This window comes from Centroberyx gerrardi, chromosome 20 (assembly GCF_048128805.1).
Source record: "Centroberyx gerrardi isolate f3 chromosome 20, fCenGer3.hap1.cur.20231027, whole genome shotgun sequence".
In the NCBI taxonomy this organism is placed as follows: domain Eukaryota; kingdom Metazoa; phylum Chordata; class Actinopteri; order Beryciformes; family Berycidae; genus Centroberyx; species Centroberyx gerrardi.
Genome location: NC_136016.1, coordinates 20,926,409 through 20,951,255, shown reverse-complemented (window position 1 = coordinate 20,951,255; position 24,847 = coordinate 20,926,409). Strand labels below are relative to the sequence as shown.

The 24,847-nt window shown below is 43.1% G+C and overlaps 2 protein-coding genes across 3 annotated transcripts; both read right to left on the bottom strand.

Annotated features, from left to right (window-relative positions):
* Nucleotides 1-14: 14 nt before the first annotated feature.
* On the bottom strand, nucleotides 15-10,378 carry chadlb (chondroadherin-like b). Its single transcript, XM_071909741.2, has 10 exons — nucleotides 10,202-10,378; nucleotides 8,756-8,950; nucleotides 7,743-7,898; nucleotides 6,700-6,845; nucleotides 6,333-6,614; nucleotides 5,454-5,673; nucleotides 4,154-4,427; nucleotides 2,456-2,868; nucleotides 1,342-1,508; nucleotides 15-1,165 (listed from the first exon to the last, which is right to left on the bottom strand). Exons 1-10 carry the CDS (start codon nucleotides 10,376-10,378, stop codon nucleotides 865-867), a joined length of 2,331 nt encoding a protein of 776 aa, XP_071765842.2. The 3' UTR covers nucleotides 15-864.
* Nucleotides 10,379-13,989: 3,611 nt separating this feature from the next.
* On the bottom strand, nucleotides 13,990-24,757 carry rangap1b (Ran GTPase activating protein 1b). 2 transcript variants are annotated; one of them, XM_071909751.2, is made up of 16 exons: nucleotides 24,691-24,757; nucleotides 24,154-24,269; nucleotides 23,905-24,032; nucleotides 23,738-23,797; nucleotides 22,953-23,132; nucleotides 22,003-22,137; nucleotides 21,557-21,715; nucleotides 21,345-21,458; nucleotides 21,147-21,246; nucleotides 20,551-20,635; nucleotides 20,179-20,365; nucleotides 19,352-19,435; nucleotides 19,138-19,240; nucleotides 18,264-18,352; nucleotides 16,976-17,097; nucleotides 13,990-16,186 (listed from the first exon to the last, which is right to left on the bottom strand). In XM_071909751.2, the coding sequence occupies exons 2-16, from the start codon at nucleotides 24,260-24,262 to the stop codon at nucleotides 16,102-16,104; spliced, it is 1,740 nt and encodes a 579-aa protein (XP_071765852.2). In that variant the 5' UTR covers nucleotides 24,263-24,269; nucleotides 24,691-24,757; the 3' UTR covers nucleotides 13,990-16,101. The 2 variants fall into 2 exon arrangements, with proteins under 2 accessions (XP_071765852.2, XP_078147010.1); XM_078290884.1 differs by having other exon boundaries at nucleotides 16,976-17,093.
* Between the last annotated feature and the right edge of the window lie 90 nt (nucleotides 24,758-24,847).

Below are 24,847 nucleotides of genomic sequence, written 5' to 3'. Positions count from 1 at the left end.
GTAATATATTTTATTGTTCCCTGTTTTATGTCCAGATTTGTTCCTTTTGTTGTAAATGTACAATCAACGATTAAAATACTGTGCTCAACTTGCTGATTTGAATGTCGTCTCAAATTATCTTCACAATTGGCATTAGGGACTTGAGATTAATTCAGTACATTGTGCAGTTGGGGTGTAGTGGTTAAAGAAAATTAGTGTGAAGCCATAGATAATGTTTTTTTTTATAGAAGTAAACAGTGACATGGGACAACATTGTTAACTTGAAGAGTATTGCAAAGAACCCTAAATCTTCTATGACACCAAACTGGACTTCTAGCACCAAATTTAAGATAATGACGTTCACTCCGTTTGCCTCCTCGACAACATCCAAAAACTTCCAACAGAGAAGAAGAAAAAGATCCAACAGCTGCTCGGTAGCGAACAGCAGAAGCCTGTGTTTACACCAGGCAGCTCAGGTGTGAATGTGTGTGTAACGTTATGAATGTAAAGCGGGGCCGTGCTGGAAAAGAGCGCACACACTCCATCTGCGTTCCCCCGGATGAAAAAAATATTCTTCTCTGACCTCCTCTGACCCGGTATTGATTAGACAGCGGAGAGGAAAAACTGCACAGAATTGGCTGGAGAGCGCTGTGATTGAAAAACTGACTTTTTAGGGAGGCAGGAGATGAAAAGTACAACACCGCCTCGGCAGCTATAGCTTTCACGGTTGGCAGAGGTTACAGCTGAATTTAAGAAGCGGGAGAGTTCAATCCATGGTTTAACCTCGTACAATCTTCGACAGTTGCCAGTTTACGGTTTGCTGCGGTCTCAAATATGCTCGACTCACTAGACTTCAGAAGCCGGAGGATTTCCCCCGTGGCGGTTTCAAACCGTCCTGCGTCTCTCGGTGGTTTTCTTGGCCGCTGCAGGTTTGGGGTTCGGACTCTTGCGAGGTTTGGATTTGGCTCTGACCATTTTGACTTGCCGGGGGCCGTTCAGGTGCGCCGGCTTGGGTTTGGTGGACTTGGGCGCCTTGGAGAGCTTTGGGGTGACGGCGGGGGAGGAGGGCAGGCTCTCCCCGCCGGGACAGGCCTTGAAGACGTGGACGTCTTTGACCCGGCGACCCCTCAGCTCGGGGGGGTGGGCACAGGTGGCACGCACCTTCAGGTTGACTTTCTCAATCCACCTGGACGAAAATAAAAGACCAGATTACTCTCAGATGATGAAATCTCTTGGACACCCAATAAACCAAGTAGATCAGCAGCTTCAATCCAAAAAATATTAGTATTGGCCTTTTAAAACCCATGTTGATCGAACCCTATTCTGTTGATGTGTCTGTGCTCTTGTATGTGTGTGTCTTACATGCGTAGCGGCAGCAGGGGGCAGTCACACAGCAGGGGGTTGTCGGCCAGGTTGATGACCTCCAGAGTGGACAGAGGGTGGAGGTCCGGCACCTCCTCCAGCTGGTTCCCCTCCAGGAACAGACTCCTCAGCCCCGGACCCAGACCGGCCAGGGAGTCCCGGGACATCTGGGGTGTCAGAGGGATCACAGAGGAAAACTTAAGCAAATAAAATGCAACTTGCTGTGCAGTATAATGAAAAAGACACAATCCACAGTAGAGATACCCAGTCAACTCTCATCTCTGCCACAATAATCGCATAAAGTACACTAAATAAGCATTGTAGGTGTGATAGTTATTATAAGGTGCATTGAAAAGCATAGAGAGATCCGTCAGTGATGGCTGAGGGAATTAATGAGTTATTAGCCCTTTTTGTGCTTTAACATCAGGTTATATCACATTATTAAAAGAGATAAATGACGAGGTGGGACTCAATCCAAAGCTCCTGAACATCTAGTGCAGATGACAATTCTTAAAGCTGCACTAGGCATTTTCCCACATTTGCAGTCCCAAATTACAGTGAGAGATGGCTGTTTGACGTTTTTTTGTACTTCAGTACCCAGAAATCCTGTATGGTGACGTCAGTAAACGTCACACAGCAGCTCATGTTTACCAGCCGGCCGGTCTGTGATGCTTTATACCAAAGGAAACCAAAGAGACGAGAGAGGAAAAGATTTTCATTTGAACAAACAATGAATGTATAGTGTCTGTCTGTATGGGACACTCTTCTCTGTTGCCGCCCCAATTTGTGATTTAGGCTGATAAGACAGGTGTATTTTTACATCTCAATCTTGCCTAGTGCAGCTTTAAGATCAAGTTATATACATTGGATCCTACTTGGGGTTTTACATCTCATTTGTCAAATTATCTAATGGTTCAGAATTGGACAGTAGACCATAATCCACTTGTAAGATAAGACAAGATGATGTATTTGAGCGAGGAATGTTGAGGAAATAAATGAGTCAGAGAATAGTAAAGAAGGGGACACAGGTTCTAAGAAGATCTTACTGCTGAGATAAGAAATGGGAACACGTCTTCACCCAGCAGTACATCACAGTCAAACACAGCCCCCTCACCTTCTCCAGTCCCATGTTGTCCAGGTACAGCTCCTTCAGCGTCCCGGCCAGAGGGCGGAAAGCGTTCGGTCCCACCCAGCGAATGGGATTCCCGGACAGCCGGAGCTCCCCCAGGTTCCCCGCCTCGCTCAGCGCCTCGGCCGGCACCGCCTTCAGCTTGTTCCCTCCCAGGTGCAGCGTGTCCAGGTCTCCGGCCCGCTCCAGCGCCCGGGGCGACACGTGCTCGATGGCGTTCCCGGTGAGGTAGAGGCCCCGCAGCCCCTCGGCCCCGCTCAGCGACGCCGGCTCCAGCTTGGCGATGGCGTTGTTCTCCAGGTGGAGCGCCAGCAGGCCCGGCAGCAGCTTGAAGGCTCCTTTAGGGAAGCTGGTGAAGCGGTTCTTCTCCAGGTGGAGGTACGTCAGCTGGGGGAGACCTGGAGGTTTGGGTTGGAGAAACTCAGTTTGGGTCTTTGGGCTGAAATATAGTTTGAATCATTGAAGTCCCCATGAAATGAACTCCCATTTTATTTACTGGAAAACAGAGTATCTTTAATGGTGACAATGATGCACCAGGAGGCATAAATATAAATTCCAACCAATAAAACCATCACAGATTTTTGAACAATCCGGCCCCTCCCATCCAATAAAACTGCCTCTCTCTCCCAAACTGATATCCATTGGTTTACACTTTTGAATGATCCCTCACTGCGTTGTGTCCCGCCCCAACATCCTGTTTCAACAGGAAATACATCAAATCAGGGATGTAAAGATGCTGTTTCATAGGGTCTTTGACCTGTACAGCAAGTCAGAATGCTGCTACTAGGGCATTTTCTCTCTGTAACAAGACAAGGATAACACAAATATGGTTTCAAAGCTGCACTAGGCAAGAGTGTTATGTAAAAAAAAAACTTACAGGAAGTGGGCGGAGAAGCGACACATTGGAAGAAAACAGAAAAATGGGATGACATATCCTTACAACTTGGAAGCGTTCACGTGTTTTAACTCGTTGGAAAGCCCCTCATCCAAAATCATTTTAATTTATTAATTTAAAATGTTGTCATGTTCGTCACCTGTGTTGCCACATTTCTGCAATTCGTGATACCAAGTTAAAGATAACGGAGCTCACAAAAGAATTCCCACATGTCCTACTTGTAATCACTAATAATAGGCAGATATGAACCTTTGTCCCAGTCAGCAGCTTGTATTTACGGTTAATCCAGTAGGACTTGAATGCAGCATTTAAGCACAAAATGCAAATCTCTCGCTCACTCGCTGCTGTTTAGGATAATAAAAAAAACACACAATCCACAGTAGAGATACCCAGTCAACTCTCATTTCATCAATCATCCCACAATAATCACATTAAGACGCATCTCTACTGTGGATTCTGTGTTTTTTATGAACCTAAACAACAGCGAGTGAGCAAAGCTGCCTAGTGTAGCTTTAAGTAAAGGTAAAAAACAAAAGATTATGTGACTTTGTGATGTCTAATTTTATTGTTTTTCATTGTTGTCACATGCTGGGTGCCTATCCCAGCATGCATTGGGGGAAGGCAGGGTAACGCTCTGGACAGATAGACAGAGGCTCACATTCACTTCTATTGGTAATTTAGAGTCTCCAATCCACCTGACTTGCATGTCTTTGGACTGTGGGCGGAAACACACCAAATTTTAGTGATTCGGCCATTTTTAAATCACACAGTATACTCGTTTTAAAGACCTTTGAAGGCGTCGGGGCTGAGGGAGGTGAGGTCGTTCTCCGACAGGTACAGGTAGACCAGTCCCTTCATCCCGTTGAAAGCCCCGCCCTCCACCTCCGCGATCCTGCAGCGCTGCAGGTGCAGGGACACGACCTGGGCCACGCCGGGGAAGCTGTTGGCGGGCAGGAAGTGGAAGTGGTTGCCGCGCAGGTCGAGGAGGCGCGTGTCCGCAGAGAAACCACGCGGGACTTTGGTGTGACCGCGGTTCTCACAGGAGGAGTGGTGAGTCTCTGCCTGAGGAGGAGGAGGAGGAGGAGGAGGAGGAGGAGAGAGGAGAGAGGAGGGGGGACAGGGAGGTGATGGGAGATAGGAATACACACACACACACTCTACACTCTCTCTTTAACACACACATACTCAGCATCCCTCTCACTACCAAACTGGTGATTTGGTTTCTGTGCCCGATTCCTCTCTTTGTCATCTTGATTTTTTTCTCTTTTTCAAAGGAAGTGTATTTTGTAAGCTCCTTGGGGTTTCTTTGTCTCACCTTCACAGTTTGCATTTCTTGTTGTCTTTCAGTTTTTTTGTCATTTGTATGTGCAAATAAACCTGAAGCTATGCTAGAAAGCTATTCTAGAGAAAATACCGTATGTGGGCTAGCTGTAACCAACTGAAGAAGTAGTAGTAGTATTGGTAATAATAGTACTAGTAAACTAAAGGATTTTGCAGGGAAGCGACAAGTCATCAGTCCTTCCTAAACTCTGGTATTAAAGGAAAAATCCACTCTAAAACACTTGACACTGTTAAAAAAACAGCTATTGGTGATGTAACTTCCATTTCTGAGCCAATTTTGTTATTTGGTGGTGTATTTTTCTTATTCCCACTTGGCTAAATGTAGACAAAGTGACGTCACGTAAAGATATTTCCAGCAACAATGGAGTTTGATATCAGAAAATGTTTCAGCGATCTAAAACGTCAGCGGTAAACGTCAGGTTTTGGTGTCAGTCCCTCAGAATCAAAGAGCGAGGGCTTCTTTCTAGAGCCGCCATTTTGCACCAAGAGACGTTCAACAATCATACAGGGAGAAATCCATCGTAGAAGAGGAGAGAGACCAGTTTCTCCACCCACAGGAGCAGGAGAGAGACCAGAATGCAATGCAGCAACAAGACATGTTGAGGTTTGATTAAGGGGACGAAACTCTTCATCTCAAAATAACTCCTGGAATGCATTGAACATGACAGACTGATGCTATCTAACAGTGTAAGAGGATCTGAGGATGGATTTCCACCTGTCTGTCTTTCCCTCATGTGTCCCGCTCACCTCGCAGGCGCAGTTGACGGGACACTTGACCTTGTTCTCCGGCTTTTCGGTGGGCGGTGGCGTGATCCTGGTCACCTCCTCGAACTCCGCCTTCAGCATGGCCTCCTGGCTCTGGCAGCGCAGGTCCTGAGGGTGGATGGCCTCCAGGCTCTCTCCAGAGAAATGGGCCGGTCCTCCACACGCTCCCATTAGCTTCACCTTACTGCGGATCGCCCACTCCCTGAGGCCGGGTCAGAAAACACACCGGGGTTAGAGGACGGATAGCGAAGGGTTCCTGTGGAAATACGAATCTCATTTTTCTGGCAACCTGTCTGAAGAAGCTCATTTCATATCTACTGTAGTCTGGATTTAAAACTGCATTGCTTTTTTATGTAAAAAATACAAATGTCTTATCAACCTGAAACACAAAGTGGTTGACAGACAGCCTGTTCTGTGTCACATATTACAACTGATTTTAATTCGTTAGTCTAAACCAGTGGTTCTCAATTTGGGGGTTGGGACCTCTCAGGGGGGTGCAAGATGATTTTGGGGTGTCACAAGATGATTTATACAATAGGGGAAAAAAAACAGATTTCTGCTATACAACAAGTAAGTTATTATCGTCTATTTTTTCAGATTTTTATCTAATTTTTGCTTTTTTCTTGTGAAATACTGAATAGTTTTCAGCCTCAAGGCCTCATCTGATAATCAAATGAAACAACCTGGAAAGAGAAAATCATTCTGTGGTTAAACTGTTCAACACTCTGCACGTGCAGCCTGTAGTGGGGGGTTGTGAGAAGGTATCGCTTGTTTTTAGGGGTCACGAGCCAAAAAGGTTGAGAAGCAGTGGACTAAACCAAAGCATTGCGGTGCAGAACTCCTCGGTCAGTCCGGTCCCACCTGAGCGGACGCAGGTAGCAGTTGCAGTAGATTGGGTTTCCGGCCAAGCTGAGGCGAGCCAGCTTGGGCGAGCCGGCGGAGAAGGGCTGGACGACGCGCAGCTGGTTGTGGCTGAGGTCCAGGTGCGTGAGGCTGGGCGACTTGGACACGGCGGTGTTGGCCAGGTCCTGCAGGGACATGTGGTCCAGGAACAGGTGGGTCAGCTTGGCCATGGACACCGCCTCCTCCCCCAGGTAGGTCATGGGGTTGTAGCTCAGATCCAGACGGGTCACCTCCGGCAGTCTGGGTGGGGGAGGAGGGAGGGAGGAGCAATAAGGAGAGTGGGAGTGGAAAATATACGGGCTTCACGGCGAGGCGGGCGGCCTACCTGGTCATGGTCTCTGTGGGGAAGAACTGCAGCTCGTTGTGGTCCAGGCTGAGGCGGGTGAGCGTGAACAGACCGGCGAACGCCTCGGTGTCCAGGTAGTTCAGAGAGTTGTGACTCAGACGGAGCCACTTGATGTTCTGCAGGCCCTGGGAGGAGGAGGAGAGTTATATACTGGTTATAGTAATTGTTATATTATCAATTAATAGCTCATTAACTTAGTGTGTGCATGATTTATGTTCCAGCAGGCCAATGATCCTGAACATAAAGCTAAATCAATGCTGAAATGGCTTCAGAACAAAAATGTGAAAGTCCTTGAGTCACTCAGCTAAAGCCCAGACTTGAATCCTGTGAGGGGTGGAAGTAACAAAAATTAAAAATAGATATCATGAAAATACATGTGAATTAAAAAACTGAGTGATACATTGTCAAGTGATTTGATAGATCCAAAGACAATTTGATAAAAACAGCAATTTTCATTATTTATCACCACTTTCTATAATTCATCATATATCATTTAAATAACAAATGGCAAATTGTCAAAAAATAATAGACAAATCGCCTCTATTTTAATCAAATCGTCCTTGGATTTATCAAATCACTTGACAATTTAATACTTGTTTTCAGTTCACATGCATTTTCATTGCATCTATTTTCATCATTTAATTTTTGTTACTTTCATCCCTCATAGAATCCGACTGAAAATCTGTGGAAAGACTTGAAGCTGTTCAGACGCTCACCATCCAACTTGACTGAACTTGGGGAAAATCCCAAAATCCAGATGTGTCAAGTTCATACAGATGTATCCAAGAAGACCTGAAGCTGTAATCGCTGCCAATCGAGCTTCTACCATGTATTGACTCATTTAAATGAGATATTTCTATATTTAATTTTCCATAAATTTGCAAAAAAAAGATCTAGAAACATGTTTTCGCTTCGTCATCATGGGGTATTTTGTGGAGATTGTATCCAGTCTGCAACACTGTAAAATGGGGAAAAAGTCAAGGGGGGTGTAAGTGTGTGTGTGTGTGTGTGTGTGTGTGTACCTGGAAGGCCATGTTGGGGATGTAGACCAGCTGGTTGTGTGTGAGGGAGAGCAGGTTGAGGAAGCCGAGCTGGGAGAACGCTCCCGGCTGGATCTCCTCCACGCGGTTCCTGTCGATCATCAGCTGCTTCAGCGAGGAAAGACCGTCGAACGACTCCTGCACTCAGACAGCAGAGAGGGAGGGAGGGAGGGAGGGAGGGAGGGAGGGAGGGAGGGAGGCGTTTCTATCCAGATGTTTTGAAACTCATTGTGGGGAGAAGAAGTCAGGAGGCGGAAGTTTAGAGGCTGGAGAAACCGAACATCAAGGCACTTAAAGGAGAAGACCGGTGTCATTTAGAGTTACAGACCATTTACTTCTGTTTATGTCGAGTCAAACTCAAGTCAATTGTAATTGCTTGAGACTTGACTTGATGCATGAAGAGAAGACTTGAGACTTGACTTGACTTGGGTTCTGGTGACTTGGGACTTGACTCTGACTTGTACTTTGATGACTTGAAAAGGTTTCTAAAGTCTTGACTTGAGATCTTGTGTTTGTGTAAATGACTTAGATTGAAAGTGATGAGATTTGTTCCAGCAGACGACTGAATTTAAATTCTGTTTTCTGAATTTGTATGGAATGATTGAATTTATTGAAGTTGAAACTGATTATAGAAATCAAACTCATGATGATCTTACCAAGTTTTTATCCTATTAAAACCATATTGCATTGAAAAGTCCTAGATATTTAGTTTTCTTTAAGATATTAAATTGATACTGGACTCTTGATTTGTTCTGACTTGACTTGCTGTTCTACATTTAGACTTGAGACTTGACTTGAGACTTGTGCCTCAAGACTTGAGACTGACTTGGGACTCGAACAAAGTTGACTTGGTCACACCTCTGCTAAAAGCGATCATGGAATAAGGAGAGTTGTGAGGACAAACAGCAGCTGTAAAGAGGAAGATGAGAGGGGAGAAGAGAAGAAAACAGACTAGAAGATATACATGTGAGAGAGATGCTGTGTGTCTGTGTGACCTGGTAGAGGATCTCGATGTTGTTGTGGGCCAGGTTGAGGAAGACGAGGCGGCCCAGGCTGCGGAAGGCGCCCTCCTTCACGGTGCGGATGTTGCAGCGCTGCAGGGACAGGTGTGTCAGGTACGGCGTGTGTCTGAACGCCCCGGTGGGAAGCTCCTGGATGTCGTTCCCCCGCAGGTCCAGCTTCACCGTGATCTACAGGGACACAGAGTTAGATGGTAGAAGGAACAGGAGAGGTAAGGGTGTTAGAAACCATGGCAACGCTAATTTCTTAGGAAGTTTCCTGGAAAGAACCATGAAGTTATGTTATAATTATAAGGAAAAAAGAGAAAGACTTCAATGGTAGTTGGTAGTTGGTAGTATACCTCCAATTTCTTCTGGAGTTTCCAAGACAGAACCATGAAATTATGTAGTAGTTATATACATAGAAAATTAGAAAGGAATTCAACAAATAACTATATTATATAATTATAATATTGGGATTGCCAGTAGGAGAGGAACTGGGACAATTTTGAGTTTTGAAGCTTTTGATATTGAAGCATTCATAACGGTTCCGCTATTTCATACTGTATACATATTGATATTTCTCATATTTTTTGTAATGTTATGTTGATATATACTTATATTTACATATAGCACATATTTCATATTTAGTAATCCATATTTAACTAAGAATTCAAGTACCATCTGTGAGTAAAACCTAAGTAACAAGTAGAAGTTAATCCTTATATGTAAGCAAGCCATTCTCTTCCTCGTACTTCCCATCCATACAGACTGTTGAACTTGTTGGCTACAATTGTTTGTATTCTATATATTTTTTGTTGTTTTAATGTTTTTTTTTTTATTATTTTGTTTTTATTGCTTATTTTACATTCTATTTGTGTGCTTATATTCTATTTTTCTTTTCTTCCCCGCTATGTCCCATTACTTTTTAGCCAACTGACCCTATTTTCCCATAGTGATCATTAATGTTTCATCTTATCGGAAATGGATATAAAAATGTTGCAGAGTTTTAGCTATGCCAACATTTCTCGGAGGCAGAAATAATCTGATTGGTTGAGTTAAACCTCAATGGGCGGAGCCAAACAAATTCAGTTATCCAGGCTAGCTAGTTAGCTTAGCTGACCTTCCAACATCATGAATACCATGGTCATGAATTAATGAAAAAGAAGTCATTGGCATTTTAATTTGTTTATTTATATTTTGACTAGAGTTACTTTGCCTTTCAAGTTTACCAATTAGCTAACTTGCGCTCTGAAAAGCTGTGGTTCTTTAGCTCCGCCCACAGAGGTTTAACTCAACCAATGAGATCATTTCTGCTTCAGAGAAATGTTTGTGTAACCAAAACTCCAAACTGCAGTAATATTGTGTGTGTGTGTGTGTGTGTGTGTGTGTGTGTGTGTGTGTGTGTGTGTGTGTGTGTGTGTGTGTGTGTGAGTGATAAACCTCGTCCACAGTGGGGGGAACGTGTGTGAGGTTCTTGTTGACGCAGGCCACAGTGAGCTGGATCTGGTCACACACACACTGCTGAGGACATTTCCCCGTCCTCGCTGCCGGGACGCAGAGCAGCAGCAGGCCGGCCAGCAGGGGGCGCAGGGGGGCGGGGCAGAGCTGGGGAGACATCTGAGAGGAAACACACACACACACACACACACACACACAGAGGACACACAAGACAGAGTCAACACCACATTCATACTAGAGCCTGTTGAGCCTGAATATTGACACTAATTTCATTCAGACTAGTACATCGGTTTCCATTTCTTACTGAGACAAGTGGTGTGGTAGTAAATAAAAAGGTGGGTAAACTCTGACCTCTAGTCAAACAACCACCAATATAAGAAAAATCAATTATATTTTCAGAAAAGTGTTAATTTAGGTTTTTTTCTTACTGAGATTTTTCCCTACAGGGACATTTTGAAAGTTGAGATATTTTACCTGCAAATGGCCTGCAAAAATGTTTTGATTCAGACCCATTTCCGGTACAAATCAGTGTTAGATTTTCAAAATCATGCAAGGAAATAGTATTTATAATTATGTTTGTTTACCCTCTTGAACTGAGGGCTTATTGGCCTTCTCTTAAACCCCCAAATTCACTAGTCTTTCTAGTATTAATAGATAATATTATTTTGTACGACTTATGTAAGCATACTTACTACATTTACCATATAAAGATTCATGTTAGCCTAAAAAGGTGGATAAACTCTATTCTGCAAATAAAAAATAAAAGTAAACTTCTCCTCTACTTCACTGCATCTGAATATTTACACTCTTTCATGCAGAATATGTGGAGAGGGATGTGTTCTATATTGTTTTACATTTCCTCACTGAGGCTCATATTGATCAAAACTCTGCATAATTCCTTACTTTTAGGGATTAGTGTTATTTTGGTCAGATTGGGCTCCCTTAGTCTTCACTGGAATGCCTTAAAACCACATTCTGGTGTCGGATCAACAGTCCTTGATCCGCGGGAATGGACATGAAAAGCTCCACAGTTCCACACTGCGGCCTCAAAATGTGGGCAAGGTGAAGCGGTGCCTTCCCCAAACCCACCGACTAGATGGGTAAACTGAGGTTAGGTGGGTTTACCCTCCTCTTCATCTGAATATTTACACTCTGTCATGCAGAATATGTGAAAAAGGGTGTGTTCTATATTGTTTTGCATTCCCTTACTGAGGCTCATATTGACCAAATCTCTCCGTAATTCCTTACTTTTAGGGATACCAGACTAGAAATAAGGTGGAAAGTCTCTATTAGGTCTACACAAGACAGGTACAGTCCATTTGGTACTCATATTAGTGCAGAATCAGCTTTTTGCCTAATAATTTAATGATGTAGTGACACCTGAACAGCTGAAACTGAAAACCATCTCACTAGTAAAAGTTTATCAATTAGTGGATTCAACTGAGAAACACTTGTCAGCATGACTACACATTTGCTGATTGAATTTACTGTCTGTCTTGTCTGTTACTTGTCTGTCTGTACTGTTTTTTTAAGTTCCCTCAGTGAGTTTTACATTAGAACAACTATTGATCTTTGACCTAGTGCTGGGCGTTAATTCAGTATAATCATTTATGTCTTTCAGTGAAATCATATTGTGATGATATTGTGATTTTGGGATATTGTGACACATAATTCTGCTGTCTAAATTGATAACAAGCAAATTCTATTTAAAAACTCTGACAAAACGAGTTATGGTAGGAATATTATTTGAAAAGTTCCGTTTTGTTTGATATCACACCAAACATCACCATTCAGTTCAATGGGATGGACATCAATTAGATTATTTAACATGTGATTTTGCATACGTGAGCCATTTCATGATATAGGCTATGTTGATATCGAAAAAATCCTTATGATTATCTTGATATTGATTTCAACCGTATAGCCCTACTTAACTATTGAGTACTATTTCAGTCAACTTCGCCTACAACTTTGCGGCAGCAGGCAAACTAAATTGACTAAGTTGAAGCTCCTTAATATTTTTGCAGTGTGCCAGGTTTTGGCCCTCGGACCCCCTGAGCGGAGAGAGGAAAAGAGAGAGAGGGGCAGAGAAATCAGAGCCGGAGGAATTTCCTCGGGCCGGCCCGTGTGTCCGCCTCTCCCCGGGGATCAGCAGTGCAGACCGCAGAGGAGCCGGCGCGCCGGCCGCGCACAAAGACGCGCAGTGTCTTCCTGCCGCTGTTGTGCCAAAATTTGTTTCCCCCCCCAAAAAAATGTGTTTCCCCTGGCGAGGAACGGTGAGCACACCCCTCTCCATCGCCTCTCAGTGCCATTACTACCAGATATTACTTCCACCAAATATTTGGGTATTTTCCATGTAAATGTTGCCTAGTGCGTAAACAGGGAGGTCGATTCACCAAACCTTAAGGAATGGTAAAATCCCTGGCATGTATCATTTGCCAAAAAACACCCAACCCCCCTATATATTATATCAGCTTTTTTTGTATTATTATTATTGATAACTGACAATATATTATTATATTTTAGCTAGATGCAAGTCACCAAACTATCAGCTTCGAGGAAATATTGATCCTGATGCTCACCTGATGTGATTTTTTAAGATTTGGCTTCCAAATAAATTTCTGGCGACATTTGCTTGATCTTTGCTTTCTGTTATAATGATAGAAACCATCAAATTTGGACCCACTTAGCTGAGGTATGGTGAGAGCCCAAACCTTGCCGTACCCATTTGACTCCCAAGTGCGTAAAATAAACAAAGTTATGACGACGTATGTCTGCGTGATTGAATGATGAGGCAGTTTAGTTGACTTTACCTTCTTACAGTTTATATTTTCTTAGTGTTGAAATAATCTGTCGCCTATTTCAGCCACACCACACATCTCTATCTACCTGAAATCACAACCTTTTAGACTATAAACCATAAAGAAGCCCACTTCATCTCCACTTTACGCACAGAAGCGACTCACCGTGGTTCCGTCGCGGTCCGTCCGGCTCCGGCTCTTTACTGACCGCTGACTCTCTCACGGTCTCTGGTGCCTCGGCTGCTCTTCCCCCGGCTGTCCCCCATCCAAAACAAACTCCGTTTATCCCTTCATTCACTCTCACTCGGCCCGACCCCCCCCCCCCAACTCACTCCACCTCACCCCCCCACACCCCACCTCGGGAGGGTTTCAAGTGCGCACACTGCTCCTCTGAGCCCGTTAAAGGAATAGTTCACCCCAAAATTAAAAGTGCAGTCATTATCTACTCACTCCCATGTCAGAAACTCAATGAAGTTTGTAGGAAAACCAAACACACAGCGAGTTAGCCGCTGTAGCTCCAGCTCAGCCTTCTGACAAACTATTGAAGTGAGGTTTGGAGACATTTGATGGACATTTTATGCTTTATTGGAGCTGTAAAATATGTTCCTGTTAACTTCAATAGTTTAGGAGAAGGCTGAGATGGAACTGCAGGAGCTAACTGGCTGTTTTTGGTTTTCCTACCAACTTCAGTGGGATTTGGACTGACGTGGGGGTGAGCAGACATCAGGGCCAATTTTCATTTTGGGATGAACTATTCCTTTAAAGCAAAAATATCTCTGCTGCTGTGGCCATAATGCCATCTAATCTAGAGCTACAAATTAGTGTCAGTGATGTCAAACATGAACAGTGTTGGGAAAATTTACCCACTTATGACTGTTTTTAAAACGGTAAGCCAGTCTCATTTATATGAAGACTGCAGCATGTTGTCTGCAGGATTTTCACTTTTTAAAAACAAAAAATGAAACAATATGAAAGAAAAAAGTAATTTATAACGGATTACAAGAATTGAAAAACTAACATGATAAGTACCAACCCCTCCTCCCTCCTCTACTGAATATGAAACATTGCTCACCAACCACAGAATGAAACAACAGGAGTCAGGCTTGTTGGATTAGTAGCATCATTTATCCACAGACCGTTCAGTAGAAATTAACAACATACGAAGCAAAAAAACACATCAATATCTTGACAATGAACATGCAGTCCGCACTATCTAATGTTATTCAGTCCATGTGAAGTACATGAAGATCCCAACAAAGTACATTCCATTTTCATCCTAATTTCCCTAAATGCTCTATCACATTAAGAACAACATGAACTACATGAGGTAACACACAGAGATCAGAGATGAAGTCTGAATCTGTGCAACACAAAGCGCTCCGAGCAGCACATTCCTCATAAAGTTAGACGGTTGATTATGGAACATTTTCCCTCGAGTTGCGTACGAAAATACACACATTTGGTCTAGTTTCCTGTGTTGTCCTGAGCTCTGCAGTGTTATGACTGTGCAGTGCTGGGCCGTGCGCCACATACTGTACATTCAGGTCCATAGGGGGGGAAATGCTCATGCATGCAGCCCATTCCTGCTCACAGTCTGATGCACACAGCGCTCTGACCTGACTGAACCCTGCGGCCAAACAGCAGTGTGATGACTGTGGCTGGACAGACGGCCCACGAAACACTGTGTGTCCCCTTTCCCTTTCCGTAGAAAAAAAAAAAAAAAAAAAAAAGAAATCTGGAATGTGTCCTGTCACTCGAGGCCAAAACATGAGATGGAACGATAAAGTCAGAAGCTCTAAACAGGGTTCCTACATACTTTTAATTTAAAAATCCAATTCTTTTTCCAGACTTATTTCTTTTGATTTGAAGGTTTTAGTTGCATTTCAGACAAGCAAAGAAAGTCAGGCTGCATCCCTTTAATCTGCTTTATATGATCAGTTATGTTTTACAGTCTTTTTTCCTTTCTTCTCCTACATATTTATGTTACATTTAATATGTATATATGTAATATGTATGTATTTTTCATACATTATATTTGTACGTTTACTTTTTTGTTTTTCTTGAAGTACAGACGAAACTAACATGGTTGACAAATCTTGGTCATACGATTTATTTATCTATTGATTTATTCACTTATTTATTTTATCTATTCTCCTGTGATGTTGGCTTTGAAATATGAACGTATGTAAGGGACTTCTGTGGTCGCAGGGTGGGGGGGATGGGGAAGATAATGGTAATTTTTCATGATGTAAAAAAATAGAAAATAATTTTAAAAATTTGGTCACAAAAATAAAAAGATTTTAGTTGGTGTTCTCTATGATTTACATCGATACTCGTCATGCCTCTACTAACTCTCCCATATCACTTTATATATGAAGATTACTCTCAGAATATGTGAAATGACAGGGGTCTAAAACCACAGAAAATGTGTGGTTGTATGTGTTCATATATATCAGGACAGTGCAAAAATTTTTTCCATAGTTTTCCAAACTTTTTTGAGCAATTTCCAAACGTGTCAAGACCTGGAAATGACCAAATTCTTCTTCTTCTTCCATATTTCCAGACGTGTGTAGGAACCCTGTCTACAATGAGTGCAGTGCGTTGTTTCAAAACAAAACAAAAGAGCGAGTTATGAAAACAAAAACATACTAAATGCTTTACGTAATGCAAACAATATGCTGCAGAAGTTGCCATATTGGCATTATCTAAAGTTAGTTGCACTCCAGGTTACAATCAATTTCACCTTTTTTCCCCCACATGAACCCAAAGGTTAACTGGAGCGTCGTTCTATAGTTTCAACATTTTTTTTTAATTACATTTTCTATTTTGTACTAAAAAAATAGAAGTCATAAGCATAAGTAGAAAAATAAAAATTGGAGGGAAGAGAATCTGGACAGTCTTCAACATAAAATATACAAATCAGGAGTCCCTTGTTCAAGTGTAAAGTTTCCCTGTTGGTTTCGTTGGTGAGAAAACGACGAATGTCTGTCAGTGCAGTATACGTGTGTGTGTGTGTGTGTGTGTGTGTGTGTGTCAGGTGTTGGCACTGGCAGTGGTTGGCTGGTGGAGAACAGGCAGGACTCAGTATTTGGCGTTGCACCTCTTCTGCAGGGCGGAGCTCAGCCTCTCTCTGGCGCTGCTGCACGACTTCAGAGCCTCACCGTTCCTGGAAGGTTCAGACACAAACACACAGGATGCAACTTCAAAGTGAGAAACACAGAATCACAATGCAGGGGGTAGAATTACATTTTTTACACTACATTACACACACACACTAAATTTACACTTTCGTTACATCATTACAAGGTCCCTACTCATTTTTGTCCCCCATGTGATGAAACATCTCAGACACCACTGGTCCAATTTTGACGAAAACTTGGAGGGATGACATATTTTGGCATGTTACTGATTGGCCTAACGGGGGTGCTATGATTAAAGTTAAAAACTGTGCCAGAGACTTGTGTGACGTGTGGGAGGAGTTTAATTTGGTCGATGTTGATGCAATTTCCTACTGGTTGCAGAGGTCGATAAAAGTCACTGAGATCCAGATGTAGCCTTGTAAACATTAAATATCAACACTTTCTGAACGTCTTTGAAGTTAATACATTTATTCTTTGGGGTCTAACAGCATATTCTCTGTCTGTTCGAGTGAAATTATGAATGTAAACAAATCCACGTTATTTACATGGAAAACTCATCTTTTTCGTCCGATCTGTCAGCTGTTGAATAATCAGATTTTACTGAAACATGAAATACTGATTTTGAAATAATAATCGTCTCCAGTTGGCCATGTTCCACCTCAAAACAATCTGACTATAAATACACAACATTTCTTGCCCTGGTGAGGTTTGACGAAGCAGACAACATTAATCATCACAAATCCCACTGGCACCTTCAATTCAGCAAGAAAGTACAACAAATCATGAGAATAAAAACAGTGTGGCTCTTCTCTTACCGGGACAGGAAGGTGTGCAGCAGCGTGGCGTGGTCCTGGGTGAAATAGTCCTGCTGCACGGCATGTTCCAGACACAACAGCTGACCTGGGACCAGCGGCACCTTCCTCGCCTTCCCTTCTCCCTGAGCCAACACAGCAGCAGACAACAGCTCTGTTAACGGTCTTTAAATACTAACAAAAACAGCATTACATTTAAATATGGCCTGTCTAAAGAGAGAAGTTGTGATAATAGAAATAATAAGAGAGTAATGGGAAGATTTGACAGCGACAACCTTCAAGAATTAAGATTAAAAGAATATTTCACCAGGATCATTTCCATTCAGTTTCCATGGAGAGTGGAACTAGGCAGATTTATTAGGTCACTGATATTTTCATTTGCCAAAATGTTTTTATGTCAACATTATTCGATTAATTTCCATGATGCTGAGAGATGACATACCATCACACAAAAGAAATCTACTGTATACTGTCAGTTAAATTGTTAATTTTGCTAGTGGCAAATCTACAAGATCCTCCAAATTTTGTCCCCATCTTTGTTGCTCAGTCTCATCACTGTGGTGTTTCTGCACTGCACTTCCCACAGATCACCTGTCAATCAAACAGTGTGGGTGGAGCTTGGATTTTCTGTCGATACAGTTTGAGTTTCTCTTTTCTTTGTCTCTTCAGCCATGGTGGCTATCGCTGCTCATGCTAACTACCCAGTTCTTCTTGTTCTGTTTATTACAAACAAACCGGAAACGTAAAACGCATCACTTCCTGTGCGGCAAAAGATTTTTTCCCGGAAAGAGCTACCAGACAGCAAATGTTTAGAACAGCAAATGGAAAAGCTTTTATGAGCTGGATATAAGCTGAATCACTGACATGTATTCATATGAAAATGTCACAGACTATTACTATAAATATCGACATTGGACCCAAAAATCCAGCATGGATGGGGCCCTAATAGAAAGTAAATGTGAATGAATGAATTTTCATTTTTTTGTTATGATAAACAAGTGTCCCATTCCAGATGAGATGGCAGGACACATTATGAGCAGAAAGATGAGCGGTAGGTAAGGTCTTCTTCCCCTTCTACTCAAAAACTACAAATGCCACTTATTCCTATTAAAAGGCTTAGCTGAGGAAGACTGTGATACACAGTTGGTTTCACTACTGTTGACAAAATGCACTTATTGTAAGTCGCTTTGGACAAAAGCGTCTGCTAAATGACATAATGTAATGTAAGGTCTGGCAGCAGAGGGAGCGTGGGGAGAGCGGCTCCTGCAGGTGCTGGTCAGAGCAGCTGTACCTTCAGGAGTCCCATCAGGACCAGCAGAGTGGAGAGGAAGCAGCAGGACTGCAGGGCCGAACCAGACAGCAGCTTCTTCAGCACCGAGTCTGTGGGACACAAACAGGTTAGACTGCAGTCTGACACTTCACCAGTTTGTCAGTTTGCACAGCAAGAAATCCATCACATTAACACCAAACGGAGATTTGAATCACTAGGGGGAGCAACAATTTGAACTCCAACAATAACACCAAATCAGTCCTATATGTTCTTATCAGTGGCAGGGCTTCAAACATAACTTAACTTTTCACCTGCGTGGCCAAATCTATCAACTTCCAGTTAAAAAAATAAGGTTGCACTGTGCAGGTAAACTTTAAAACATATGTGTAGCCTTGCCAAAATAACTGTCGTACCTCGGTATAATTAGGTAAACAAATGAGACCAGGGTCAAGACGATTGATAACCTCTATCTCACACCTGTGGTATTGTTAGTGCTGGTGTTTTTCAAGATTAAGACTACATTTTTGCATCTTCCTTTCCCTCCTTCCACCATCTGCTGCCAGAAACTCTTTCAGCTTTAGCTCCGTTTGCTCTGGAAGAACAGAACCTCTTCCTGTTTTGTGCCGTAAAGCGATCCAGCAGATTTCCCTCCAGATCCACCAGGTGGAGAAACAATGGAGGATGCAGAGTAGAGGCTGGTAGAGGCTGACAGGCTTCTCGTAATGGTCTCATTTGTTTTTTGGTAATTACACTAATGTCTCAAAATTAATGTGGTAATGATTCATCGATGTCAAAAACGCCACAGGTACCACCTTTCAATAAAAACGGATCTAAGAGGAAAAGACTCAAAGAAAGAGAGGGGAAGGGTGAGAGATTGTGTGCTTTCCCCACTCACCAATGGTTTCCAGAACGGCAGTCTTGGTCTCTGGTTCCTCGCTGTACACAGAGGAGATTTTCAGAAGAACGTCGGCGGCCTTGTCTGGGTCCGACAAATCCACCTGACAAGAAGAGAGAAAGAGTCTTAACAACAGGCTCTATTCTTTCCAGATTCTGTGTGTTGGTAAACGGAAGCTGCCATTCTTTATATTCAGATTTGTTTCATTTCCCACCTGCTGCTCCAAACTCGTCCTCTTCTCTCCCAGCTGCAGGAGCTTCTCAGCAGACGGGCAGCTGAGGAAAGACAAGACCTCTGGCTGGAGGTGGAGACAGGAAGTCACAATCAGGATCAGGGCATGAATAATGATTTTTGTGGGTCCATGCATAATTATTAAGTAACAGACAATGTACACCAAGCTGGTCACCATCCCAAAATAAGCAGGGTGATTCAAGGCCTGGTGTGAAGCTCACTGCACTTACCAAAGACATTAATAATGATATGAAATATTGATTTAAAATTGGAGTGAAGTTTTTTGACACAAAGTGTTGCCAGTTATTTAGATTAGAAATCAACAAAATGGACCGGACTTCTTGACTGCGGTGTAATAAGATAAGATGTGAAACAGCGGTCAGTTATCCAGAAATAACAGACTTCAGAATGCCCTGATTGGCCAATCAAAACTGAGTATTGAACAAAACAGTGAATAATAGAGTAATATGTATGAAAGATAGATAAATCTGGATTAACTACCAGTATAAATAAGGGGGGGGGGGGGAGATGATCGATGCAAGGGTAAAAAAAAAAAAATTTGATTGTGGTTTTGCTTCATATTTAAAGATGGCAGGTGTAACGGTGAATCATCATTCTAGGGTTGCAGCAATAGTTTGTTCCATGTATTGCCAGGGAATGATGGCTCTGATGCCTGCAATCCTTGTCACTGGATATTCAAGATGGGAATTCAAACGTATTCAATGGTTGCATTAAAAGTTGTTCTGGATATCGATGTCTGCTAAATACATAAAATATGAAACTATATTTAACATTTTAGTGTTTGCTTACTGGGCTCTGAGGCTTTGCAGGACTGTTGTCTTTACTTGTCACTCCATTTTCCTTCATGACTTTGTCGTCCTCGTCCTCATTTTCTTCTTCTCCATTGTTGTAGTCATCTGCATCTTCGTCATCTTCATCATCGTCATTGTCATCATCATCGTCATCATCATCATCATCAGGTTCTCCCTCATCATCACTATGGTGCAAAGAGATAAACAAAATTTCCTTACTCAGTAAATCTCATCTTGGGTTTTAAATCATAAACAGGGGTGAGTTAGGATGTTTGTATTGGAGGAATTTGACTAAAGCTTCGGGACAGCTGCTGAGGATTCCTTTGATTACATGAAAATACACAAACACACACACACACACACACACTACCTAAGTGATGCCAGCATGTCTCCTTTGTCCATGTTCTCCATGGCCTCCCTCAGAGCCTCGCAGCCCTCCTCTCCCAGACAGTTTCCTGTCACAAACCAAGAAAAAACTAAAACTGGTGTCCAAAAACTAGACAGTTAGCCTTGGCTTATATCTGAACTATTCCATCAAAACTGTGATGTAAAAAACATGTTCAGGGTTAAATTCCACTTTTTCAAAACTTTTCCATAAATTCATATCTAATTTTCATGATTGTACTACTGTGGTGTAATGTAAAGCACTTTTTACAAATGCTATGACATTCAAAATGTGTTTTGTTTGAGACTCACAGCAGCCACTTTCTAGACCAATTGCATTTAGTCTTTCACATATTTTTCAAATTACTGCTGTAAATTTTGAACTCAGTAGCGTTATTTAAAATTTCATTACTTTTCTTAAATTTTAATGTTTTTTATGATTTTCCAAAAACATTTCTAGTCCTGGAAAACAAAAATTTCATATTCCAGACCTTTTCCAGGATTTTCATGACTGTGGGAACCCTGCATGTCACTGCTGTTGCTACAGGGTATTTATGGTTGGACTTAACACCGTATCCATACCATTGAGATCCACCTTCTCCATATGTGGTTTCTCCATGACAGTCTGAGCCACCACCAGAGCTGCTGCCTCAGTGATCTCTCCAAATGACAGATTCAGTTCCTGAAGAGAAGGCAACACACATAATGGAGAATTGTAATAACTGAGGCAGGTGTGATGACAAATTAGACATACAGACGGAGATAAAGCTCTGAACCGACCTTGAGAACGGGCAGTCCCTCTCTCAGGACGGCGGTGAGGGCGACGGCTCCCTCGGAGCGAACCAGACAATCGCCGAAGTTGATCACCTGGACGTTCCTCAGGTGTCTTAGAGCCTGTGTGGCAGACAGGGGCCAATCAAAAACAAGTTGTTCCACTAAAAGAGAATATGCCGACATCAAGCTAGTGCACTATGGAAATCAACCGGCCTCACCTGAGCCATGGCCAGCGCCCCCCTCTTGGTGAAGGTGTTGTCGTTGAGGTTGAGGACTCGGAGCTCTGGGTTGTGCCGCATGGCTGAGGCCAGCGCCGTTACGCCTGCGTGGTTGATACCGTTCTGGGGCATGTGGACCTCCTCCAGGCTGCCCAGCAGCTGAGGAGTTACAGGGAAAAACAGAGAGGAGATTGACCTCTATTGGTGACCAGTAGGGACTGCAACAACATCGACAGGACTCTGGCAGAGCGAAACGCTGATTTCAAATTAAGAGCCACAACATAAAATAAGAAGCCAGTGTCTGTAAATGAACATTATTAACATAAAACACTGTGCAGCTTGTAAATGTGTGTGAGTGAGTGACTTCATGTGTTTGTGAGACAGAGACAGAAAAGAGAAAACAGAGAAAGAGAGACATAATGTTTAAGAGGGACAGTATTTCCTACCTGAAAGGCCTGGGCTAGTGCGGTGGCTCCTTCGTTCTCCAGGCGGTTCCTTCCTGCGATGAAAACTCTCAGTTTGAGCGGAGCTCCCAGAGCCGACGACTGTTTGTGGCACTCAATCAGCGCTGCAGCCAGGATCTACATGAACCACACAGGCAGCCATCACTCTCTGTACCATGATGCAAAACTTCAAATAACTACCAACTGTCAACAGTACAGCATGTAAACAACAACTAAAACACAGAGCAGTTTGCTCTTTTAGTTTGGTTCCTTTGGGCAAATGCGGGTCTCTGTCCTCTTGTTAGGAGTGAGAATGTACTAACACTACACCTCGAACCAACTACAGGAAACAACCCCAAAACACAAGGGTTTATGGGTAAGAAGAAGGCAGATGTTGACATCTGATAGCCAGCAGTTCCTCATGCTTGGACAGCCGAGCATAACAAAATGAAGTGAGGACAAACCGCAGTCTTGGCTGATGTTCACATTCAGCTATTTCTTCATGTGTTCTGACCTGGTATGAACACCAGAGAAGAAGAGACAGACAAGTCCATCATGTTCAGCTAAAGTTACATGGAGTGGAATTATTTGTTTTGACTCTCCCCACTGCCAAAATCTCTAACCTGGCAGGATGACAGTTTACCAAAACTATGTTCAATAAACAAGCTACTTGTGAGTCTTGTGACTTTTGTTTACAAACCCTGGTTCACTTGTAATTGGGCAGAGTGAACCTGAACCTGAACGAACCAAATAGAAAAATGAAATAAACGTAGTAAAACTATGGTTCAGACCAAAGAAAACAAACTGTAGAGACCGCAAAGCACTGTAGAATGAAGATGGAGCTAAAAGAGGGTGAGAGAGAGAGAGATGAGAGGAGAGGAGAGGAGAGGAGAGGAGAGGAGAGGAGAGGAGAGGAGAGGAGAGGAGAGAAGAGAGAGAGAGAAAGAGCTCACCTTGCCCCCTCCAATTCCCATGCCACAGTTGTTGAGCCTCAGCTCCCTCAGCGAGTGGCAGGACGGGCTCTTCAGCAGCTGCTCGATGCCCTTCACGCCGTCCGGCCCGAAGGCGTTGTCACTCAGGTCTAACTCTGTCAGCCTGGCCCCCGCACTCATCAATGCACTGCCCAGGGACCTCTGATGAAAGCACAGAGACAATGGTGTTTGATATCAGAAAATGTTTCAGGATCTAAAACATCAGCGGTAAACGTCAGGTTTTGGTGTCAGTCCCTCAGAATCAAAGAGCGAGGGCTTCTTTCTAGAGCCGCCATTTTGCACCGAGAGACGTTCAACAATCATACAGGGAGAAATCCATCGTAGAAGAGGAGAGAGACCAATTTCTCCACCCACAGGAGCAGGAGAGAGACCAGAATGCAATGCAACCATGGGGTTTGAGTAAAGGGGCATGACTTTCACTTATTCTCGATTGGAAGAACTTTTGCTCTGCTATCACTATCGCTATTTCTACCGAAAAGTACAATCCCCAGCTGAATGCCACAGCTCATGTCTGTTCTCTGGGGGTTCTTGAAAGGCATTCTGGGCAATGTAGGAAATCATAACTGAAGTAGAAGCAGACGAGGCAGGTTAAGGGAAAGTGGGTATGCCAAAAAAGTAAATTACAACCCAAAATAACTCCTGGAATTCATTGAACATCACACATTGATGATATAATAATGTAAGAATATCTGAGGGTGGACTTTTCCTTTAACAAGGACCAATAAACTAGTAGCTGAGATTCTCACCAGGGCTGTTGGGATTTCAGAGCGCAGCCTTCCGGTGAACATGTCGCTCCAGTGGCATCTCTGAAAGACAAAAGAGAACACATAAAACAGAATGAAAACAATACATCATCAAGAGGAGTCCCATGTCGTCTTTGCTGGGACTGAAAACCATAAAATGATTAAAGTACCTGAAGCTGATCTTTGCTCTCCAGGGCCTTGGCGATGGCTTGGGCTGCCTCCACCCCGACAGTGTTCCCCTCCAGCCGCAGCGCTCTCAGACCCTGGTACTGCTCAATCTCAAGGGCCAACTCCTCCGCTGAAAGCACAGTGACAGTGACAAACACATCAGGCTGACGATAAATGTGGGACTAGTCCTCTGCTGAACAGTGCACTGGAACTGATGGACAGACAAAAACAAGAGACAAAACTCTTCCCACCTGACTCTGCGTTGTCCAGCTTCAGTCCCCGGCCCTTGTAGCTCAGCTCTCCATCCCCAACATGGGTCTTGGAAAGCGCATCAGCCAGCTGTGAGATGTCATCCGCCATGATGTTTCTATGGAGATGTCAAAATGTGAGACAGGAGGAGAGAAAGAGAAGTTGATGCAGCGGGAGTTAGTTAGTCGATTCCTGAACATAACACTTAATAGAACTGGCACATGAATACCTAACTGTGTATGGAACCACCAGATAATGTTCAATAACAACTGGTTCTTTCTAAACAGATTTTTTTTATATTAGCAACAAGGATTGTCAACAAAAGGACGTTAGCTAGTTAGCTCGGCCGTTGCTAGCTAGCAGTTGCCAGATACCAGCAAGGTAACGTTAACACTACTAGCTAGTTAGCTGACCTTACATGCGACATTTAACTGTTCGTCCGGCCTTTAAAAAGTTCATTCTCATGTTTTGTAACCATCCGATCAGTCACACAAGCCTTAAAACAAGACATAATGTTGTTGACAGGTATTGTACTTTACCACAAAGAGTAATTTCCAAGTCAATGATGGTGAACACACGCCGCTCTTTCCGTGCAGCGCGCCGGTTCAAGTAGGTTGCTAAACCGTCTGACGTCATGCTGCCTTCACGTACTCCTGGCAAGCTTCTGACATCTGGAGTCGTAATTACGACCTGACG